Raw genomic sequence first — 14,062 nt, 5'->3', positions numbered from 1 at the left:
TCATATTTTATGCATAATAAAAGTTACAAAGTAATTACCAAAAGCACAGAATATATATTAGTAGAAAGTAAAAACTATAACCGACTAATGACTATGTTATCCGAGACCTAAAACTTCAAAAAATATAAGTCCCTAATATTAGCGCTCCGGTGGAATAGCTGATATTCATCACAACCCTTTTTTTCCACTTTGCCGTTGTAGAGTAAAAACTTATAACCCATGGATTTTATACCGCACCACCTCTCAGATGGTCGGCGGAGGTGGTGCGGCTGCAGGAGTCTGGCGCGACGCTGCCGGGCGACGTGCTGGTGGTGACGGCCTTTATCTCCTACGTCGGCTGCTTCATGCGCCGCTACCGCCTGCTCCTCATACACGACGACTGGATACCCGCCCTCGCTAACACCGATGTTAGTCGCTTGCTTATTGTCTGATGTATTGCTAGAATTGACGCTAAGGTTTACATGCGTCATTCGTGTATTCTAACTTGTTATTTACTTAACAAATGTAATGGTCCCGTTGCGCAAATCTGACAATGCGGTATTTCTATTTAAAGCAGATATTGTGCAACGTCTGCTGTCAAACACGACCTATTGCTTGCGTACCAATTGTAAGATCGTGATCGCTCTGCGAGATAAACTTGGTTACATGGTAACTTTTCTCAATCTTCGTGTTTGACTTACCCACGGCTGTAGCCCAAGGCCGAAATCCAGACAAGCGAAGATTTAAAAATAAATATCAAAAACATTTGTAGCCTGTTATCTAGACGAGCGAAGATTTAAAAAGAACGAAGAGCAATTGCAGGCTTCAATCTAGACGAGTAATAATTTAAAGTCAACAAACAATCAACATCCATGTGTAGCCCAAGATCCAGACGAGCGAGGACCTGGACCCGCTGTCGATGCTGACGGACGACGCGCAGATCGCGAGCTGGAACAACGAGGGGCTGCCCACCGACACCATGAGCACCGAGAACGCCGTCATACTCACCAACTCCGCGCGATGGCCGCTCATGATTGATCCACAGCTGTACGTACTTTTTCCTTATAGGGTACTTACTCATGTTATGTAATATGGATCGTTTTAAATTGCAAAAAAAAACTATTTTATGTCCTTTACATGGCCTTTAAGTATCACCAGTCTAAACTTTATCTAAATTGGTTTGGCGGTTTATGCGTTAAGAGGTAACAGACAGACAAACACACTTAATTCCCCAAGCAGCACCCGGCTATCGCATAACAATTGAAAATCGATTGTGTGGGAATAAGGTCGCCCCCTGCAGAGCTGTTTCATTATAATATGTATAATAATTGTACATTCGTTGTATTTTATTTAGTCATAATGACACTGTTATTTTATAATATATTTTTTGTAATTTTCCATCTTTTTAGAAAAAGATGGCCCCGTGCGAGTTTCTTACGCCGGTTCTTCTCGCCGGGTTAGTTCCCGAACCGGTGGTAGGCATCTGTGTAGCCCCGACGTTCAGAGAATATTTGAAAAAATTTATTCTGAATAAAAAATTTTGAGTTTGAGTTTGAGTTTGAGTCTGCGATTCCCACGATCGAGGTAGGTAATACAATATTAGTTTAAGTGAGGATAAAGTCATAAACCACGCACGAAGGTATGTAAATAACGAATGAGAAAATGATGCCGCTGTGTTCGTAGCGCTGCTACGCCACCGTAGCGCTGCTACGAGAATGATAAGAAAGTCCATGTTCATGTTTTTTCTTTAAATACCTGCATTGCAGGGCCACGTCACGTATGATATAGTCCTCTATTAAAATGTTTTAGTTCTCTTTGGATTATTTTATGTTCAGACAAAGCACGTTACGTTTTGTCACAGCTATTTTTGACATGGACCATGATGATATTTGTTTCTGTCCCTACTCCCCTTACACAGGCAAGGCATAAAGTGGATAAAGTGTCGGTACGGGGAGTCGCTAGTGGTGATCCGTTTGACGATGCGCAACTACCTAGACCGCATCGAGCGCGCCGTGAGCAGCGGCCAGGTCGTGTTGTTGGAGAACATCAACGAGACTGTGGATGCCGTGCTAGAGCCGCTGCTCGGCCGCGTGCTCATACGGAAGGGGAGGGTGCTCAAGGTAAGTACTACTAAGTGTACCTACAAGGTAGGTACTCTTGTGGTCGGTCGCTTACTAAGGAGAGTAGGTAGGTTATTCTGAAACTGGACGTGGCGTTATGTTCTAAGAATGTATCCTTTTTTGCTACAAAAGACGATATATATTTAATGCAAGGCTATGAATAACGAACTAAACTGTTCTGTGTACTCGTAGCGTAGCTTAGACGTGGTGTTATAATAATAAAGTAAATTTTCTTCTAAGAAGCAAGATAATTTATTCACAGATATGTAGTCAAAAGGGTAACATGGTTATAATAGTTATAACTTCTAACATATCCTACCATAACAATAGTGTGTGAATATCATTACTGAATACAGAATAAATTAAAATAATATGAGGCAAAATGTATTAATAAAATAAAGTTTCGTAGTACCCAACGTTATCTCAAAAATGCTGCAAAACGTATGTTTACGTTTCGGTGTGTAAGTTGTAACCTACAATATAATATGTATTTATAACGATTTTTGTTTTAGTTATAAACAATGAAAACAAGTAAAACTATTTTTAGATTGGCGACCGAGAAATAGACTACAATCCCAGCTTCAGACTGATACTACAAACGAAGCTGGCCAACCCCCACTACCAGCCGGAGATGCAGGCGCAGTGCACGCTCATCAACTTCACTGTCACCAGAGACGGGTGAGAGACGCGTACTTTGCTATTGTAACTTACATCTTCAAGAAATTTAATTACTTTTGTCTCAAATTGCTTAGATGCTACAGCTCTTACAATAAATTTTAGATTAGAAGAGCAGCTACTTGGAGAGGTGGTCAAGGCAGAGAGACCGGATCTCGAGTCTCTGCGTTCTAATCTAACCAAGATGCAAAACGACTTCAAGATAACGCTGAAGAGCGTCGAGGACGACCTCCTGAAGCGGCTGTCGTCCGCCGGCCCCGACATCCTCAGCGACTCCGCCCTCGTCATCAACCTCGAGACCACCAAGAAGACCGCCGCCGATATAGAGATTAAAGTGGAGGAGGGCAAGACCACTGCAATCAAAATTGATGAAGCACGAGAGCGATATAGGTAAGATTTATATTGTTCGCAATACGCATTGTGATTTATGATGTTTTTATTTATCAAATCCTTATTGGCGATGCAAAGACTATCGCTAGCGCCGTTAGTGTCAAAATTATGGAGCTGTTAAGAAAAACACTTTCAAGTTTTAAATTCGTCGCTATAGGCACGCGAATAATTTTGCATCGCCTATTAAGACTGCATTAATAAATAAATTAAACAGACGTAAGACTAAATATTTTTTTCCTTTCAGACGAGCGGCGACGAGGGCGTCTATTTTATATTTTATACTGAACGACCTGTACAAAATAAACCCGATGTACCAGTTCTCTCTGAAGGCGTACAGCGTGGTGTTCCTGGACGCGCTGGCGAAGGCGGAGCAGTCAGACGAGCTGGAGACTCGAGTGAGGAGCTTGCTGGATAGCATCACGTACTCTGTCTACGTCTACACGTGTCGGGGACTCTTCGAGAAGGACAAGCTGGTGTTCCTCTTCCTTATTACGTTGCAAGTGAGTGTCAAATATTGCTTAAAAGATGTTGCCCGTGACTTACGGTGTATTTTTTAGGATAGAAATCATCCTATGTCCTTTCCTAAAGTATTTCTGTAGCAAATTTCATCAACATAGCTTCAGAGTTTAGTCGCTCTAGCGTGAATAAACGTGTGTGACTATCTACATCTACAGAGTGTAACAAAAACAAGTGATAATAATTTTGGATGTGTACGTGTTCCCTGTAGAGAGTTCACTGTGAAAGTAGCAGCGCTGAAAGACCAAACATTTTTTTCACTTTTGTATGGGGAAACTAGTGACGCTCGGGCCCTTGTCCATACAAAAGTGAAAAAAAATTGTGGTCTTTCAGCGCTGCTACTTTCACAGTGAAATCTCTACAGGGAACACGTACACACCCTAAAGTATTATCACTTGTTTTTGTTACACCCTGTATATAGTCACACACGTTTATTATGAAGTATATAGATGTTTATAAGTAATAATTGACAATGATGTGATTCTTTTCCATGATCAAATGTAATAAATATTGTACATACTTCTTTCTAAAGCTTAATCAAATGAAAACAATGTAACTAGATATTAACGGCGGAGGGGAAAGTGGACCCTCGGGAGCTAGACTTCCTACTGAAGTACGCCGTGGCGCCGGAGACGTCGCCGTACTCGTGGCTCAGCAACACCTCGTGGGGCGGCATCGTATCGCTCTCCAAGATGGACGCCTTCGACGGCCTCGACAAGGACATCGAGGGAGCGGCTAAGCGGTGAGTGCAATAGTGTGGCACTGTCGTGTAGAAAATGACCAGATTTTCAAGTAGAAAATTGGGCACGGATCACTCGGCAAACTAAAGGAGGCGAGGCATGTGCATGTGTTAAATATTGTTCTAAAAATGTAAAAACTGTACAATCGTTCGACCGCGATCAATTGATGACAAATGGGTGTCGTCGTTTGATCGCGATCTACAATTTATAGCGTCAGCGTCCTCTGTGCGCGAGCAGCAGTGTATCACTTTTCGCTCTACCAATAATCGAACATTGCGCATTTAATTTTGCTATATGTTAATGTTTTGCAGTCTAATATTCTGCGCTCAAAACAACTCTTGCCAAAGGAGTTTTGAGTATTCAAAAGTTTTTTTTTTAATGTTTTGTTGTGTTATAGGTGGCGGAAGTACACGGAGGGCGAGGCGCCGGAGCGCGACAAGCTGCCGGGCGAGTGGAAGAACAAGACCGCGTTGCAGCGGCTGTGCATCATCCGCACCCTGCGCCCAGATCGCATGTCATACGCCTCCGAGTGCGTCTTGTTTTGTTACAATATTTATCTAGTGACCCATGCCACCGCCGCTCTGTAGTCGCGAATGAAACCTACCAGCCTATGTCATAAAGTATCATTTTATTTGATTTTTGTCGGTCGCGGTCGATTGTCGTTTTGCTTAGAACAGAACCTTAAGAAAAGATTTTATTTAATTATCCAAGTGAGTTTAAAAAAATCTGCAACGTCTACTACAGGGCGTTCTGCGAAGAGAACCTCGGTACGAAGTACGTGGAGGCGCGCTCGCCGCCGCTGCACAAGTCCTTCGCCGAGACCACCAGCACCACGCCCGTGTTCTTCATACTGTCACCCGGCGTCGACCCGCTTAAGGTTCCAACCATAGAAATGGTTTTCTTTGTACGAAAATATTATGGACAAAATTGGTAATTAGATAAAGGAAAACTGTCATGCTGTCCTGTCAGTTTGTCAGAATTAATTCAATTCTTGTATTGTTGAAAAATATTGCGGTGGCCGTTGGTTGTGCTACGCGTGGTAATTGAATAAGTATTGTTTATTATTTTAACAAAAAATTAAAACCGACTTCCCAGGTAAAAACAATAATAATAATTAATATGAACTAAACAGTATTAAATAACTCTTACTCTTTAATATTGCCTTTTTCAGAATTCGTCTAAATATCAACTATTTCTGTACATTATTTTGAAGTCGGTACCAGTCCCAAAAGTTTCAGATATTCTGACATTGACTGAACTCACGATTAAATTAGTATGTACAGAAATAGTTGATATTTAGACGAATTCTGAAAAAGGCAATATTAAAGAGTAAGAGTTATTTAATACTTTTTAGTTCATATTGTTATTGTTTTTACCTTGGAAGTTGGGTTTTAATTTTTTGTTAAAAATAATAATTTCACTCTTTTTAGTTATCTACAAGATAAGGCTTTATGCGTACATAACCACTACGAATGTTAACTATTCACATTATGTTATTGTAAGCGAAATTGTGGTAAATGCTTGCAGTTCTCTAAGCGATGCTGCAATTTCCAAACTTTTATCTTTAAAGGTTCAGGAGTTCTGTTCAGCGTCTCTGGGTCCAGGGACACCTTCGTATAAAATTTCACTTAATTGTAACATATGTTTAAGTTACTAGAAACAACTTTTTAACCACTATGACGTGTGTTTTAATTAATTTCAAGGATTTACCTCGACTGCTCATAGATCCCATCATCAGATCATCACTTTTGTAATTGTTACACAAAATTTAGATTATATCCTATACAACAACACAAGAATTTCTAAAATCAGTCCACAAACAGCGAAACAATGATCAAAAACATCAGCTTCGATGCAAAATATCACAAAAAGTACCACTAATTGGGTCATAATGTGATGACCCATGGTATAACTATAATTGTGATGATGAGGATTAATCAAATTGATATATTGGCTTATGCTTTCAGTAGTTTAAACAACGCAAAAATTCCCGAATATGTATCTATAGAGATTCAAAAGTTCTGTTGGGTACTTCGGATCCAGGGTATAACCTCGTGTGAAGTCTTACTTTTTGGTAGCATGTGCCTCGAATACTTCAGAAAAAATTGAAATCACTATATGTTTCCATACAAATTTCAATGAGTCCCCCCCTCAATTCCTCAAAGATCCCATCATCAGATCACCATTTTTGTGAACATGGTACCAAATTCAAGATTTGAAAATCGGACCACAAACGGCTGAGTAATCAATGAACATACAAAAAAAAAGATACATACAGCCGAACGTATTACCTCCTCCTTTTTGGAAGTCGGTCAAAAACACCACCTTAGACAACTTATCGACTAAATAACATATTAAACAGCAAAGTACCATTTTAAGAAACTACGTAAGATGATCATGTGGAATTATGTTACATAGTAATATTATTTGAGTAACAACTGAGTTTATAATAATAATATGGTCTTTATAGACAACTCTTTTATAACAAATGTTATTGGAACTTTTACCTAGATATGATGTACCTAAGCTGTTAATAAATTTCCTTTCCAGGATTTAGAAAATTTGGGCAAGAAAGTGGGCTTCACAGCAGATAAGAAGAATTTCCACATCGTGTCGCTAGGCCAAGGCCAAGAGGTAGTCGCCGAGGAGGCCATGGCGGTCGCCTCGTCCAGAGGCCACTGGGTGTTCCTACAGAACATACATCTCGTAGCCAAGTGGCTGCCGACCCTCGAGAAACGAATGGAAGATACCTTCGAAAATCCTATGGAGGATTATCGGTGCGTCACATGTCTGTTCTGGTTGAAATAATAATATTGAAGTTTTGTAAACGGTTACTTGTAAATTATTTCAAGCCGTTGGAGTGCTGTTTTCTTGACACTTTTTTATTTGCATTAAAGAGGGCTTCGAATCCACCTAACGGATATAAACGGTTTTGGCCTAGATTTAGATTCGGTCATGAATGCGTTGCGATGGTTTTTCAGCCTGTTTTTGAGCGCGGAGCCGGCGCCATACGCGGAGTACCACATCATCCCGCAGGGCATCCTCGAGTCCGCCATCAAGATCACCAATGAGCCGCCCATCGGCATGTGGGCCAACTTGCATAAGGTTCGCTAATATTTACGTGCTAAGATGTTGATTGTTTGTAGGATTACTAAAATATTGCATACATTTTTGGAACAAATGTGACTAGGTACATAGAATGTAGAGCTAACGGAGATAATAGACTGGCATAGTCTCAGTTGTCTAGCTTATCATGCAGTAATTGTGAACGATGTGAGTTGTGACTGATAGATGGATGGACACGCAAATATTAGTAATAGAATCCTAATTTCTATACTTTCATATTTTATTCACTTTTGTCGGTTTTTCTTAGCAAATGCCAAGAAAAACCGATAAAATTTAGGTAATGTTTATCAGGCGCTGGACAACTTCAGCCAGGAGACGCTGGAGATGTGCAGCAAGGAGGCGGAGTTCAAGGCGGTGCTGTTCTCGCTGTGCTACTTCCATGCCGTCGTCGCCGAGAGACGCAAGTTCGGCCCGCAGGGGTGGAACAGGTCCGATCCATCATTAGTACTTGACTATTATAAATTTATAGTTAATTATACGGATAATGTCGTCATTTTCAACATTTCCACAACATCAATTTTCGTTACCAGGGTAGTACGGCAACGAAATAAAGATAGGCTTGATATTTAATATTAAGCCCCAATTTCACCAACGACTGTTAAAGTTAACGCTCGAATTAGTATCACGTTACCTCTTTCGTTTTTCTTATGAATGAAGGAGAAGACATGAAATTTTAAAAAGCTGTTAACACTAACAGACGTTGGTGAAATTGAGGCTAAGACCTATTAAATGCAAATCGATTACAATCTGTTTGTTTATAAGGGGATTAAAGTCCAAAAGAGATAATATTATAAGTTATAACAGTAAAATTATAACAGCGTAAATATGACGTCGTTGCGAAACCGCAGCCGTCAAGTGTTTCCCCTTATCCCGTCAACAGGGTGTACCCGTTCAACTTCGGCGACCTGTCGATCTGCGTGTACGTGCTGTACAACTACCTGGAGGCGAACCCGCGCGTGCCGTGGGAGGACCTGCGTTACCTGTTCGGCGAGATAATGTACGGCGGGCACATCACCGACGACTGGGACCGCCGCCTCTGCCGCACCTTCCTGCTCGAGTACATGCAGCCGGAGTTGGTATGTGCGAGATGTTGGAACTACGAGTATAGGATGTGTTAACTGTTAAGCGTTGTTTATTAATACGTGGTAGTTCCCGATGATAATGATGATGCGATTTGTTTTTAACCGACTTCCAAAAAGGAGAAGGTTATATTTTGTTCGTCTGTATATTTTGTTGACTGTACAACTTTCTTCCGCGCACTGTAAAACTCTGGAATGAACTGTCACCAGCAGTATTTCCAGACCGATACGACCTGCAAACCTTCAAGAAAAGAGCGTATTCCCTCTTAAAAGGCCGGCAACGCATCTGCAGCTCTTTTGATGCTGCGAGTGTCCATGGGCGACGGTAGTTGCTTACCATCAGGTGACCCGTTTGCTCGTTGGCCCCCTTATTAAATAAAATAAAAAACAAAAAAAAACACCGATTCTTCTAATCCCATAATGTGACAGTCGATTTCGATTATGGTTTCGATGTTCTCTCGGTGTAATAAACTACGAAATGGGGTTTTCATAAAATGCCTAACGCGTTTTGATTGGTCAAGACCCCAAATTCGCTTGGTGATCAAATATGTACTCGTAGAATATAATTATTTTGTCCCATTTTTCCTTTGCCCTTTTTAAATATTTTGAATCTAAAATAATTGAATATCAACTTTATCTTCTGCAATTTAATATTCTTAGGTGGACGGTGAACTGACGTTAGCTCCCGGGTTTATTTCGCCGCCCAACTCAGACTACGCGGGCTACCACCAGTACATTGACGACTTCCTACCAGAAGAAACGCCGTATTTGTACGGACTACATCCCAATGCTGAGATTGGATACTTGACTACCGTTTCCGAACGCCTCGCTAAAGTAAGTTTTGTAAAGTAATTGTACTTTTAACCAATTTGACCCCATGTTATACAATACAATACTAAGTACTAAATGTTAGAACATATTTTGGTGTTGTGTGGTGTTTTTATGACGTAATCAAAGCAAGAATATGCGTAGGTGGTGTTTGAAATGCAACCCCGAGACACTGGCGCCCAAGCTGGGGGTGGGGCGACAAAAGAAGAAATGGTATGGATAATTATTTACTTTTATTTCAAACGATTACTTTATATTAAGATCGTGATCCCTGTCCCTCTCTTGCGTTATACCATAACTTTATATAATTTAAGATCAGGTGCCTTATTCCCGAAACTGATATTAACTTGATACGAGTCTGATTTCGATTTCGTTTTTGATGTCATTGTAACTTGTAGGAATTCCGGAACAAAATCGTATCAAAATCGAGATGTTGCCATGGCGTCTTGTCAACGTCGTTATGGCAACGTTGTATTGTTATTTAAAATTATTAGAAGGTTACGAAAAATATGAAATACTAGCTGTTGCCCGCGACTTCGTCCGCGTCAACATAGTATAATAACAAAGATGGATAGTCCGCTAACAAATATGAAAAAAGTAAAATATAACCTCCTCCTTTTTGGAAGTCGTTTAAAAAGTAGCCTAAGTTACACCTTACTACATCAGCTATCTATCAAAAAAAGTCCCGGCAAAATAGCTCCAGCCGTTTCAGAGATTAGCCGGAACAAACAGACATACAGACAGACAGACATACAGACAAAAATTGTAAAAAATGTTGTTTTGGTGTACTTATGTACCTACATATTACATTCATATGCCTGTAGTAAAAAACGGTTCTTTCAATATTACAAACAGACACTCCAATTTTATTTATATGTTTAGAAGATGTTACATCGATTATATGTAATGTTTGTGTTTTTTTCGTCATTATCATAAAAATACATTTCTTTAGAAACTTTAGATGGATGTGCCTATTTTCTACTTTAGTGGGTTTAAAATGGTTATTCTCGTTAAGGAACATCTTGACATTAAACAAATATGTAAATTCTCTTTTGTAGTTACACTTAACATTGTCATAAGTATACAATATATTCTAGTATAAAATTTGTAAAATTTGTATCCCTGCATGCCGACATCAAAAGTTAGTTTTTATTTGGAAAATAATGGTCCGTCCGACGCACCTTACTTATTTATACGTGGGAGAGCCATGCTTCGGCACGAATGGGCCGGCTTGACCGGAGAAATACCACGTTATCACAGAAAACCGGCGTGAAACAGCGCTTGCGCTGTGTTTCGCCGAGTGAGTTTACCGGAGGCCCAATTCCCTTCCCTATCCTCTCCTATTCCCTTCCCTTCCCATCCCTACCCTCCCCTATTATCCTATTCCCTCTTAAAAGGCCGGCAACGCACCTGCAGCTCTTCTGATCCTGCGAGTGTCCATGGGCGACAGAAGTTGCTTTCCATCAGGTGACCCGTTTGCTCGTTTGTCCTCTTCTTTCATAAAAAGAAAAACCTAAGTATAAAATATAAATGTTGTTGAGATTCCTGGAAGAAAATCTAGGAATCGCAAAAGGGTACATGCGGGCGAGCCAAGCTAAGCACGATACCAAACTTAAATGGGACCGTATAGCTGTAGAGCTCCATTGGAGGCGCCATCAATCACATTAAAAAAGCTTGCAGGTGAGCTATATTATTATGTGAAAATAATAATGATACCATACCAATCGATACCACAGTGACCCTAAAAACGTTTACAATACCTAACTCGGCAACAAGCGATCTCAACAGATGTCGATGCCTCTGTTGCTACCGTGAAATTTGACCTTTGTACACGATCTGAAAGTCGATTCTCAGACAATTTTGTTTGTTGCGAGCACCTAAGATTTCGATTTGGGGAATGTTTCGATGCTGATTAGTTCCAAAATGAGCCACAGCCCGATCGTGCGCTAGCATAGTTGTCAGGAATAGCAAAATTCATTGAGGTTGATTAGTTTCAAATCGATCCGCAGCACGATCGTGCGCTATTTTAGATGTCTATAGCATGTCTAAAGTGTCAAAAACCGTTGAAATCGAAAATCGAAATCGATATCACTTTCGGGAGTAAGGCCCCTGTTTTAAAATCTACTGATTTGCATCTGACAACATGCTGACAACTTGTTTGCATAATATATGTTTTGTCGCACGATAATATGCCATCTGAAACATAACTTTCGACTAAAAAATTTGACAGTTAATAAAAAAAACGTGACTCGAAAACGGTAATAATAGCGTCTACTATTATTCAGGTACGGGTAATAGTGGACGACATAATGGACCGCGTGCCGGAGCCGTTTAACTTGGCCGAGCTGATGGGCAAGGTGGAGGAGCTGACGCCGTACACCATCGTGGCGCTGCAGGAGTGCGAGCGCATGAACCGCCTTATGGGCGAGATACGACGATCGCTGAAGGAGTTGGAGCTGGGGCTCAAGGTGAGAGCATAGCATACACGGGGTAAACTTGTGTACGTTATGGGCCGAGCACATATAAAATCGCTCGGGAAAAATGAAAGGGAGAGGAAGATGGTGATTTAGATTTCTTTTGTGGGGCGAAATATGATCAGGGCGGTGCTCACCGCTCGCGCACTGAGCAGCGATCAGATATGTTTGCGGCCGATACCCACCATTGACATTTAAATTTTCGTCTTGAAATAATCAATCAGTCAATTTTAATTTTCTGAAAATATACACTTTATAAAAATGTAAACGAATATTTATTTGTTAGGGTGAACTGACAATAAGCAGCGACATGGAGAAGCTGATGGAGTCTCTGTTCATGGACCACGTGCCGGAGTCGTGGACGAAGCTGGCCTACCCCAGCCTGCTCGGTCTCGCCGCCTGGTTCTCTGACCTCTGCCTCCGACTTACCGAGCTCGAGAACTGGTCCGGGGATTTTAATGTGAGCTTGATTATATTAAAATGGCTCATGTACTGAAGATTAACAAAAATGTATTTTCACGGTAAACAGTGGTGAAGTGTAGAGTCCATTGATGTTTTTACGGAAAAGTTGCCATCATATATATTAATGTAGAGACGACCATATTTTTTATAACTTGAACGACGGTACCAGGACCATGCTGAAACCCACTATTGTAAAAACATATTTTATATTTTTTTACAATAGTGTTTATCTAGTACCTACATCAAATATTATTATTGATGTAGGTACTAGATGAGAGAGGTGAAAGTTTATTGCGTTGGTACCGTACATTTTTCCGCAACACAACTATTGTCACAAACTGTCCTTTCTCGAGACGTAATGTTTCTCCATACCCATTTATTCGAAATCGGTTCAGCAGTTAACAGAATGACAGACAGCCAGACAAGCACTTTCACATTTATAACATTATTATAAGGCTGCGTTTCCACCAGAGTTGAGCGGAGCTGTGTTGCGACCAATAGCATCGCCGCGCTGAGCGAAGTCATGGCAAAGTCATGTCAATGAAGCGATTCTATTGGTTTTCAAAAACACATTCCTCGCAACACAGCTCCGCTCAGCTCTGGTGGAAACGCAGCCTTATACTAATGTTATAACTGGGAAAGTGTTTTTCTGGCTGTCTGTCAGTCTGTTACCTCTTCACAATTAAACTGCTGAACAGATTTTGAATAAATGGGTGGTGGAAACGTAGCCTAAAGGATTGATCATTTCGAGCTGTTTCTGTTTTTCCGTGAGCAGCTGCCGCCGGCGGTGTGGCTGGCCGGGTTCTTCAACCCGCAGTCGTTCCTCACGGCGATCATGCAGCAGACGGCGCGCAAGAACGAGTGGCCCCTCGACAAGATGTGCCTCAACTGTGACGTCACCAAGAAGTTCCGCGGAGATTTCAAGTGAGCATATTATTATTACATAATGTTCCTTGAGCGCTATTTTTTACACTGTTCCTATCAATAGGTGAAAACACAATTTTAAGATCACTCGAGAGAAAATATAATATATAATATATAAGAAAATATAAATCCTGCCCTTTATAGCGCACCGCCTCGCGAGGGCGCCAACATCCACGGTCTGTACATGGAGGGCGCGCGCTGGGACACGGTGTCGGGCGGCATCGTGGAGTCGCGCATGATGGAGCTGTTCCCCGTGCTGCCCGTCGTCTACGTCAAAGCCGTCACCCAGGACAAGCAGGACCTACGCAACGTCTACGAGTGCCCCGTATATAAGACCAGGTTAGTGATTTAGGACACATGCCAACAGCGATGGTCACCGCACATGTTTTGGGTATTTAAGTAGGTACTTACAATTTGATGTAGCAAAGCCAAGAAATAGAAAAGATCGCTTTTCTAGGGACCGATCAAATTTTTTGCAGTTCGTATCAGGTCGCAGCCCTTCAATACACACTTGACGTTGTATCCTTTTCTGTAGATATTAACGTTTCCATTTTATAAATTTATTTTTAATTAAAGCTACGTTTTTTTTTTCAGAATGCGTGGACCTACCTACGTGTGGACATTTAACCTGAAAACTAAGGACAAGCCAACTCGCTGGACTCTGGCGGGAGTAGCTCTTCTTCTTGGAGTTTAGTTACTGTACCTAGTTAGTATTTTCTTGCTTATGTATTAAAGTATTTTTGTATAAT

General features: G+C 41.0%; 1 protein-coding gene across 1 annotated transcript in view; it reads left to right on the top strand.

Moving 5' to 3' along the window:
- The window catches only part of LOC121725964 (dynein beta chain, ciliary-like), a 64,636-nt gene extending 50,584 nt beyond the window's left edge, over positions 1–14,052 (top strand). Inside the window, exons 61-80 of the mRNA XM_042113165.1 lie at positions 248–407; positions 860–1,026; positions 1,898–2,099; positions 2,647–2,777; positions 2,880–3,164; positions 3,409–3,664; positions 4,241–4,422; positions 4,818–4,949; positions 5,165–5,297; positions 6,971–7,197; positions 7,402–7,525; positions 7,838–7,974; positions 8,427–8,622; positions 9,286–9,459; positions 9,598–9,666; positions 11,739–11,921; positions 12,214–12,387; positions 13,165–13,313; positions 13,458–13,652; positions 13,908–14,052. Coding sequence (XP_041969099.1) covers positions 248–407; positions 860–1,026; positions 1,898–2,099; positions 2,647–2,777; positions 2,880–3,164; positions 3,409–3,664; positions 4,241–4,422; positions 4,818–4,949; positions 5,165–5,297; positions 6,971–7,197; positions 7,402–7,525; positions 7,838–7,974; positions 8,427–8,622; positions 9,286–9,459; positions 9,598–9,666; positions 11,739–11,921; positions 12,214–12,387; positions 13,165–13,313; positions 13,458–13,652; positions 13,908–14,007 — 3,376 coding nt within the window. The 3' untranslated portion in view covers positions 14,008–14,052. The remainder of the gene's footprint in view (positions 1–247; positions 408–859; positions 1,027–1,897; positions 2,100–2,646; positions 2,778–2,879; positions 3,165–3,408; positions 3,665–4,240; positions 4,423–4,817; positions 4,950–5,164; positions 5,298–6,970; positions 7,198–7,401; positions 7,526–7,837; positions 7,975–8,426; positions 8,623–9,285; positions 9,460–9,597; positions 9,667–11,738; positions 11,922–12,213; positions 12,388–13,164; positions 13,314–13,457; positions 13,653–13,907) is intronic.
- Positions 14,053–14,062: the final 10 nt, after the last annotated feature.

The sequence above is a fragment of the Aricia agestis genome, chromosome 4 (assembly GCF_905147365.1).
Source record: "Aricia agestis chromosome 4, ilAriAges1.1, whole genome shotgun sequence".
Lineage (NCBI taxonomy): Eukaryota > Metazoa > Arthropoda > Insecta > Lepidoptera > Lycaenidae > Aricia > Aricia agestis.
The sequence above is the reverse complement of the archived record's forward strand: the minus strand, read 5'-3'. Positions and strand labels throughout refer to the sequence as shown.